Source organism: Ricinus communis, chromosome 5, assembly GCF_019578655.1.
Source record: "Ricinus communis isolate WT05 ecotype wild-type chromosome 5, ASM1957865v1, whole genome shotgun sequence".
In the NCBI taxonomy this organism is placed as follows: domain Eukaryota; kingdom Viridiplantae; phylum Streptophyta; class Magnoliopsida; order Malpighiales; family Euphorbiaceae; genus Ricinus; species Ricinus communis.
Genome location: NC_063260.1, coordinates 3,362,083 through 3,372,753, shown reverse-complemented (window position 1 = coordinate 3,372,753; position 10,671 = coordinate 3,362,083). Strand labels below are relative to the sequence as shown.

The 10,671-nt window shown below is 27.2% G+C and overlaps 1 protein-coding gene across 1 annotated transcript; it reads left to right on the top strand.

Moving 5' to 3' along the window:
• On the top strand, nt 1-905 carry LOC125370130. Its single transcript, XM_048374604.1, has 2 exons — nt 1-476; nt 574-905. Exons 1-2 carry the CDS (start codon nt 362-364, stop codon nt 855-857), a joined length of 399 nt encoding a protein of 132 aa, XP_048230561.1. The 5' UTR covers nt 1-361; the 3' UTR covers nt 858-905.
• The last annotated feature ends 9,766 nt before the right edge of the window (nt 906-10,671 follow it).

Sequence of the window (10,671 nt, the reverse complement as noted above, 5' to 3'; positions counted from 1 at the left end):
GTCTTTATCTCCTAAAAGAAATTAAAAAGGAAGGGTTAGTTCGTGCAAACTTCCTTGCCGCCTAGTAGCTATTAGAATGATTAATTAATTTTGTTTAGATCATTCTGCTGATAATACTTTTCATGTTTATGGCAAGCTTCCATATGAGTTGTCTTCAAGTATTACAAAACCTATGTTTGACCAAATATATTGATTAGCCCTCATTTCTTATGATATAAAAGGGTACCAAAATAAGGTCATTTTGTAAACAAAGACAGGCAGTAACCAACCTGACCAACTTCTCTTCCACTTTCTGTATAATTTTATCTCAAAAGAAAAGAACCCATCTCAAGAGGAAACCGAACAATAGTTTTCCATTTCCATGGCTTCTTCGTTATCTTCTTCATGTTACACAGCTCTGATAAAGCCATCTCTCAAGCTCAGTGTTACTCGTCGTCCAGCTTTGCAAGTTCGAGCACAGAGATTTAGAGACGAAGGTAAAACCCTAGCTAACAAGAATCTCTTTCCTTTTTCCACTCTTTAATATGCAACAAGAGATAGAGATTAGTCTTTGATTTGAATGTTCCTTGACAGGGAGGTCACCCAGTGACATTGTTGAGGCAAATTTGAGTGTCTTGAAAGAGAGAATACAGGAGGTTAAGATGAAGGAGAGGCTTGAGAGATGTTGCAGATGTGAACATGGGTGGAACTATGCATCTGGGTATAATTACAAGCTCAAAAAACAAGCAGAGTTATCTCAGTTTTTTGATCTTCTAACTTTGGTTTTTGGCACTTTTGGTTTCACTTGTCTTAGCGGTACTTTTGTCCTTTGCATGTTTTCTCTTTTAGCTCATTTAAATCTTATTGATTTATTATAATAACCTTTGCAGTTATAAATGATTGATTTTTCTTTCGTTTTTTTTATATATGCAATTTTCAAATTTTACTAACATTTTATTTTTGCAATATCAATATTAATATTGTAAGATTTAATTAACAGAAGTTGATAATATCTTGGATATGTTCAAGTTTATTATATTGGGTTCACAATCAGCCTTTGAGTATGGCTAAAGGAAAGGAGGAAAAAATGAATGAAATCACTCACTTTGAAAGTTTTATTTTATGGTTTTCCAAGTATGACTTTCACGCAAGAACGCACTTTAATACTATCTATATATATATATATACTATTTCTTATTTTCTTTTAGAAAAATGTTAATTATTTAGTTATTTTTTGTTTTTTATCCATCTAACGCGACATATAATATTTTTATATAATTACTTTTTTATTGTAAGATATTAAATGACAGATTTATAAAAATATTAAATAATATATTAGATAGATTAAAAAAATAAAAAAAACAAAAAAATAAAAGCTATATAAAAAGATATTTTGAGTGCTATAAAAGGGTGAACTATAAGTGTCTTTAATTACTGTAGTTGAACTCAAATTCTATTAGAGGAACCAAACTTTAATCTGCTCTATCAGGATCATTCTAATAAAGTACATAGCTCTATTTTCAATCCAATTAATTGTTAATTTGATATATTAATTAAGTTTCTCCAATATGTTGATGTTTTTTAAAGAGTAGTGGAGTCATCGGGGGTGGAGCTAGAAGTTCAAAAGAAGGGGGAACTTTTATTGTATAATTAAAGTGAAGGGGGACTAAAAAAATAAATAAATTTAAAATACATACAGTAGAAATCCATAAATCAGTTTTTAATCCACCCCAGCAAAGCCCCTGGGAGTGACACCCTCCAAAATAGTATCATAGCATTTTTCCACCAATTCTTTAAGACAAAATGCATTTTTAAGCCATCGATCTTTTCCATTTTATTTTATTAATTTCTTTAATTTTTATTTTATTTCAACGAACCCTTATATTTTTATTCTTCTTCGTATTGAGGATTTAATGGTTTTTAATCAAAGTAAAAATAAAAGTATAATGGCTCAATAAAACAAGCAAAAATCTCATGAAATATGAATTAAAAGTTTTTAATAAAATAAAAATAAAAATGCAAGGGTTCAATAAAATAAAACCGAAAAATTATTGGGGTTTTATTTCTGCCATCAAAAGAGCTTTTAGCTTCGGGAGAAATGGATCCATGAATGCATCCCTTCACTCACTTACTCTATCAACATTCATAGATTTAGTCTGGTTAGGTTACTCCTCTAGAGGAATCAAACAAAGGGATCCTCTACCCTCTTATTTCTTCATTCTTTATGCTGAAGGCCTTTCTAACCTTTGCAAGCAAGAAAAGATTATGGCAAAACAAAACAAAATGGGTTTGTTAAAATTATTTTTGTTTTCTTTTTTAAAACTTTTTACATAGTATTTAAAATATAAAATCTATTTTCAATAAACCCCATTAAATGTTGTCTTCATATTTTTCATTCTTATTTTTTTCCTATCTTTCTCACTCCACAACTTATCGCTTTTTTATTTTTTTTCTCCTGTTGCATTCATATGTAAAATTAAACAAAAATTTAATTTAAAAAATAACAATTGAAATTGAAAAGTATTAAATATTTTTTTAATTTTTTATAAATAAAAGATAAAAAAATGATATGAAACTAACCCTTAATAATGGGTTTTGGCCATTGCTAATTCCGGCAATTTCCATGAGATAGGAACATAAGATAAGTACTTAGGCCTGTCACCCATCATTACTCTTATCGAAGAATTTTAGCAGGAAAAGCTCACCTACAAGCTGTGCAGAACAATATTTATCCTAATGCAAGCAGGAAGATCCTTGTCAAAGCACTTCTCACTGTCATCTCTGTTTATACCGTGCAATGCTTCAGCCTCCTCTCGTACTCTTGTCAAGCGTGTACTGAATAAAAAGTCATATTCTATAATATTAAAATATTTTTTAATTTTATTTTATTTTATTTTTGAGACCGCCTTGCTTAGAAAAACAGTTCGACGATGGCGGAAAGTAAATGTCGAGGCAAGGATAGAATACCTGAACAAGAAACAACTTCTGGCAGACTTCTAGAATGACAACACTCTAAAATACAGGAGTAAATAAATAAATCGAATTGCACATCAAAATGGGACGTGAGATGGTTGATAATATATATAAAAAGTTTAAACTAATTACATGAAACGTTATTTGGTTGTTTGGCTGTAAAATTATAGGAACTTTAAAGTTAAACGTGTTTGCTTCAGAAAAATTTTAAGATGTGTGACCTCCTGAAAAGTTCTCAAACCCACCAAAGGGACAAAACTATGAGACTAGTGGGAGTCAAAGCGGACAATATCTCATTTGATCTGATTTCGAATCGTTACAATTTTATTTTATATTTTTTCTTTTTATAATGATTTATTTTCAATACTATTATTTAACATCAAATAAAAAATTATTTACAAATAATTTATAACTAAAACTTATCTATAAATAAAATTAATTTCTTAACAAAACATAAGCTTATTATTGTTTTTAACACCATTTACGCGTTTTAAGGAACAGCTGGAGAGATTGCCATCCTCAGTACAATATGCCATGTGTGTTCTTTTACATCATTATTATTTGTTTGATGAATATTTTTAGATAGCAATACAATCCTAAACCTCAATTCTTCCTTCTATAGAAATCTGTGGTCTAAAATTCTGAGACTTTCCCATTATTAGTCTTCTTGTACATTATTGCTCAATAATAAAATATAGTCCTTTAATTCTTTCTTTCTTTTTTTTTTTTTTTTCTGAATCATGGGACAAAGAAATCAAATATAATATTGGACCTCAATTTCTTTGCATAAGATGAATGAATTAAACAATTGTCAGATTTTCATAATGACTTCTAGAAATTACTCAGGTTGGCATTTGGAGAGAATACCTCCAAATTTTGAAAAAGAAAATAGAAGAAATGCTCAGAATGAATATGGAATTTTTCAGCAATTTTTCTTCGAAGTCTAACTTTGGCTTTTGAACGAATAAAAAAAAAAACCATATATATCTAAACCAAGTTAGAGAATAGAGAAGAAATCCCTACTTTATATATCAGAAATAGTTTAATTATTAATTGAATTTTAGAACTAAAACTTTTTGATAATTTTATTTAATTATTTTAAGATTTTAAAATAAATATTCATACTTCTAATAATAATTTTTAGATTTTTCTAATGAGAATAAAATGACATAATAAATTAATTCTATTCATAAAATGAAAAATGAGTAAATTAGTAAAATATATATTGTGTTTAAATAAAAAATTAATGACTACATTGTTAAATTTTACCGATTATTATTATTGTTATTTTAGTAAATAAAATTAATTTGTTACGTCTCTTTTTTATTTTAAAATTTTAAAAAATTATTATAAAAAAATTTATAAAAATAAATTAAATATAAAGATATTTATTTTATAATTTTAAAATAATTAAATAAAATAATTAAAATTTATAAAATTCATAATTTAATTAGTAATTAAACTATTGAAATTTTATGAAAATGTTTCATCAGAAGTTCCAAGATTACCTTTAGGTATAAAATAGGGTCTGAGCCTTATAAATATGATCTGCCATAATCATGAAGATGGTAAATTCATCCACCAATAGTTGATGTAACATTGACTACATCATTTGACCCCAGAATTAGCCATCATTATATTGTTGTTAGGCAGTCAATCTTTTGCACCCAAAAATATAAAATGTCCTTTAAAAATTAAAACAACCGAATTCTGAAGCTATCTTGTGGGGACTATTGGTTTTAAAATTATGAAACTTCCCCATTAGTCTTATTTTACAGCATTGCTCAATAATAAAATAAAATATTTTTCTTAATCAATTACTTTGAGACAAATAAAATAAATAGTGTTACATATATTTTAACTGAGAAGACTACTTTCTCTGACCAATTCAAAGAATGAGTAATTGTTTTTCAACAGTTTATATTTAAACAAAAAAAAAAATGGATTCCACCATGAAATTGAAACTTGAGAAGACCGAAAGACTTCCAAGGGACAATTGCTTTATTATATATTATGAAGACAAAACCATTCATTTTAGTCGACTTTTCCATGTTTACTTACACCAACACAATTCTTAAATCCTCCAACAATTTGATTTGGCTTTTGGAATTATCACACATATGTCAATAGAAAATCTTGTGGTTGATGTCTGTTTTGTCTCAAGTATTAGGCTTATATGACCAAATAAATACCTCTTTGATTATGTCATTTAGTGTTCTGACCTAACTTCTCAAGAATAAATAATTATTATATATTACCAACCCGAAATCTATATTACTGTGAAACTACTTGCATGGTTGTTATCATTTTAACTATAAAAAACTTAATAAAATTTTAATATTTTATAGCTATTTGTTACATTTTAGTATATAATAATAATTTAAAATATTTTAATGTGTCTTTTTTAATAATTTTTTAAATATTTTAAGATTGTATCCATATAATAAATATAATGTAATGTTAAAGATATAATTAAAATGTTATTATCTGGAATTGAAATTGTTATTTAATTAAAAAAATTATACAATAAATATAAAAATTATACATTAGCAACAATATTTATGTGACAAGAATAGAACACATTAAAAGAAATTTTTATCAAAATATTTTTATATCTTAATTTATAACATGTATAATTAATCCATTATTAGGATTAGAATCATTATTTAATTAAAAATATAACTCATTAATTGATAAATTAATTATGCAATAAACATAAAAAGAATTACATATATTAGATGAGATTAAGGTAAGGAAGTATTTGTTATATTTTTGTTATATAATTTTTACATAGAACAAAAATGATAACAACCTCAACCAATAAAGATTCAATATTATGAAAGTTATGTCTAGAGTTGTATTTGTATAACATGAACATAGTCATATTTACATGAATTCATGGCTACCTGATTTGGATTATCATTTTTTATAAATCGACCTGATCACTACTATTAACTTTGCTGTTGTCCACATTCACATAATTGGAATTATTTATTTTCTTTTATCATCCCATAAGAATATTAAATAAGGGTCAATCTTTTAAGCTAATTTCGCCCAAAATTTTGAATTTTTAGACATTCTGTGGAAAGATGGAGTGTGGCATACAACACTGTTCCATGCTAGCGTGTGAATTGGTGAAAAAAAATCTAAATAATCTTTTTAACCCATTTTTAGAACTCTTTAGTTTATGTAATCAATGTAGCCAGTAGCTACTGGGTGATAACTGATAGCTAGTAATTTATAATTAAAATATTTTTATATATTATATTAGCCATTGTTATTAGTATATTAAATAACTATTAAAGATATAATTTATAATTAACAAAAGTAACTTATAATAATTAAAAATATTTAAATTTATTTTATTTAGCTCAATTATATTTATAAAATTTATTTTAAAATTAAATTTTACTAATAATTTTTTAATTTAATTATTAAATTAAGAATTTTAAAATTTAATTATATGAAATCATTCTAAAATAACTTATTTTTAATAAGTTTTAATAAAAATAACATTATTCAAATAAAAAAAATCAAATCAGCTATCAACCGATAAAGAAATATTCTAAATAAAGCTAATACAATAAGTAGTTGATCGAGACTAAACCAACTATCCATTGTTGATTCTTAAGTTTTTATCAAACACTTTAATATATTTATTCAATAAAAAATAAATATCAACTGTATGAAACCTCAAAATTAAATATCCTTAAAAAGACAAATCTTTAAAAAACAATACTAACGAAGCTAAAAATATATGTTAACTGATTTCGGAGAAGAATTTACACGCTAAAGATTTCTGTTGCTTCTTTCAGATGATGTCCAAAACGAGGTAGGTCATTTTTTTTTTTTTCCAAAACTTAGAACTCATTCAAAACAAGTGCATTTTCACCTTGAATTCATAATGAATTTGGACCCATGACATAGTTTTCCGTCATCATGTAGGTGGGGGACTTATATATATATATATATATATATATATATATATATATATATATATATTCGAGAGTTTGCTGTGCAAGCCACTCCTGAATATGAAATTGCTTTTTGGGCTGGGTTTTCTTTCATTTCTTTCTGGATGATTTCAGTCCAGGTTCTGATAGGCTTTGAAGAGGAGGGTAAAATCTCTTTTTTGGGCTTTGAATGGCTTTTGTTGGCTTTTTCTCTTTGTCTTTTGCTCTCGATTTTCTTGGCATTGTCACTCCTGTTTTTGAAGAAACTCTCTGGTTAGAAAGTCTGGAATTGAATTCGAATCTCCTCTTATGTATTCGATTTCAAAATAAAAAACGGAAAGAATGGCTTGCCATCTAGCAAAAATCTGTTTGGAGCTATATTTTGAACATCTTTTTGTAATACTTCTTTCGCGGATTTACAATCAATCCTTAAAAGAAATTTTTGATTTAAAAGATCGCTTTGGAATTTTGAAATGCATAAAACTATTAAAAGAATTTCTTTTTTGATAGTTGAATAATTATTTTGTGTATCATTCCAGTGTGCAGAAGTAAACTAGACAATGCATTCTTTGTTGTTTTGAACTTGTTTAAGAATTCCACCATATCCTAAATTTGATGCATCAGAAACTTGTCAGTTAGGTGTAAACATGGAATTTCAGAAACTTGCTTTTTAATGCTTTGGACAATCTTTGTATGCTCATCAGTCCATGCATGGGGGATTTTTCTTTAATCTATCATGGAGGGGCTTTGCTAAACAGTTTAAATTTGGATAAAAATTCATGACATAATTTAAACTGCCAAGGAACCTTTGCAATTGAGTTTTTTTTTTTCAAATTTTTGTCTGGAAATTTTGAAGTAAAAGCTAGAGACCTTTCAATTGGGGTGATAGTTCCCCGGGAGATGTAGTGTCCAATAAATCTAATTTTTATTTGGAATAAAGATATCTTGGACTATGAAACTACTAGACCATTTTTCTTAACAACATAGAAAAATGTCTCCAAATGTTTGAATGTTGCTCTATAGAATTTGAAAATATCAACACATCATCGATAGTATGGAGATTAACAAGTTTCTGATGTGCAGGATCCTCAGACGAGGCAAGCACAGAGCATACACTTGTTAAATCTTAAAAAGAAAATGGAAAACAAGATATAATAACAAATTCTTTCTTATTGATGGATGAACAAATATACAAATTTTGAAATAAAAGCTTTAAATTGAAAGCTTGAAACAAAAGAAATATAACTTACAAGAGTAGTTGAATACAAGAGGAAGGGGGTTTCTCACTATCACTCTTACACTCTCTTTTCTCACTATATTTCTAATGGTATGACTTGAAGAATACAATACTTTCTTATTATTTTTCAGTCTGCCTTCTTTGGTAACTCCTCTATTTATAGAGGTCTTCAGCCTTGAGGCTCCATAATTGTTGCTTTGGATGCTCTTCATAATAGAGCTTTTGATAATGGAGTGAGAGGCTCCATGTCTTTTGCAGAAGTTGTCTGTCACGCTTCAACAGTGAGGAATCTTTTAAAAATAAAGGAGCAGGGAGGGTCTTTTGTCTTCTTTCTTTTTCTTTTTAAAATGACTTTTTTTTTTTATATTGGGCATTTGGCCCATAACAGAATTATTTTGGGCTGCCATTTCTAGTTTTCAACCCAAGGGCTTTACAATGATGTCATTTGATTAGCTTAAATATCCCAAATAGTCATCTTCGTTCGAGTCACCATCTAGATCAATTGTTGCTGAACTGGTGCTAAAAGAGGAAGATGAAGCTTTAGATTTTCCTTTTGAAGAGGCGGTTTCCGACAACTGTTTGATCAATTGTAAGAAGTTTTCTTCTGTTTGAGCCGCTGCTAGCTTTGGAATAATGAAAGACTTCTGTGCCAGGAAAGTGGTCTGTTATTTTGGAGGTGGAAAGAAGCTATTCTTTGAAAGAAGACTTTGTACCATCTTTAGAAATAATTTTTCTTAGTGGTTAAATTTATCCCACCATTTGACTTTGAATCTTCGGGCAAGGATGGTTTCTCCATCTGCTGCTTGGTTGAAATGGAAGTACCATACACATACCCAGGGGAGAAAGAAGTTTGAACAAAATAGAAGTAAGGGGGGAAAACATCTTTTTATTTTGTTTGGTTTATTATGAGCTTTGAATAGATTAAACAAAGGTAGAACTTCTGGAATTATGGTCTTTGGAACATTGCCATAAAAATTCCACCATTGTTTGAACCAATATGAGATTTTTGAAGTTTGGATTATGCTTGTGTCGAAGTAGAAAAGCCAAGAATGACTTTGTCCTTCGTTTTGTAAAAGAAAGGTATTAAACTAAGCTTGTTGGTAATCCCAATAGTTGAAAGAAGTATTTAGGCTTGATGGGTAGGTGCTTTGAAGGGAAGTTGGAAAAAATCTTGGTGAATGTAAATCCATTCCCCAATCTGAAGGGTGGAGGATTCTTTAGATTATGCATGTGGAATATGCAGGGTCTTTGTGGTCTTTATGCTTTTTGAAGTGTTTGAATTTTGCAGAATCAGTTACCTCGAGGATAGACTGGTAGTAAGATTGAGGCTTTGATATATTTTAGAGTTTAAAGTATCATCCTGGAGGAAAATTTTTTGAAACTAATTTTGAGGAGCTTCCTGTACAGAATCTTTTCTCAATAGTTAAAATGCTTTAGAAATTTTACTTTTCTACATACTCATTGGTTTTGCCATTTACACATTAAGTTTTAATTTTATTTAATATGTTTTGATAATTAAGTATATTATGATATATAATTCCTATATTTGATTATCTTTTAATTATTAAAAAATTAAAACATTACATTTAATCCGTCAATTATATTAATTTATCTATATTTTAACTTATTACTAATTACATTCTATACATATAAATTTCTAACTAAATAAATACAACTTGAATTTTTTAAATTGAAAAAATATTTATAATCAAAATAATAATAATAGTTTATACAAGACTTGCACACACACACACATACATATATATATATAGTACAGAATCTTTCCTCAATAGTTAAAATACTTTAGAAATTTTACTTTTCTACATACTCATTGGTTTTGCTATTTACACATTAAGTTTTAATTTTATTTAATATGTTTTGATAATTAAGTATATTATGATATATAATTCCTATATTTGATTATTTTTTAATTATTAAAAAATTAAAACATTACATTTAATCCGTCAATTATATTAATTTATCTTATTTTAACTTATTACTAATTACATTATATACATATAAATTTCTAACTAAATAAATACAACTTGAATTTTTTAAATTGAAAAAAATACTTATAATCAAAATAATAATAATAGTTTATACAAGACTTGCACACACACACACACACACATATATATATATATATATATAGAAATTAATTTCTAAACTTTACAATTTTTTTTAACAATTTTATCTAATTATTTTAAAACATTAAAAAAATATAAAATTCAGAAACATATAGTATATATATAGCCCTTTGTATTTTTCTTGTTGGTACGGGCCTCTAGAAAATATTGCAGGGAAAACTTGTATTTGGAGCATACATTGAAAATTAAGCTGTTATGGCTAATTCTTTATTTTTAAACAAATAAAGTCACTCACACGCATGTGGCTAGTAAATTTATGTGGTTAATTTCTCCATATTCATAAATATTGCGACAACCAGGATGATACAGTATACGCTGTATGTAAGTAACTAACAATTTTTCTAATTTTAGGCTATAAATACCTTTTATACAAAGAAATAAA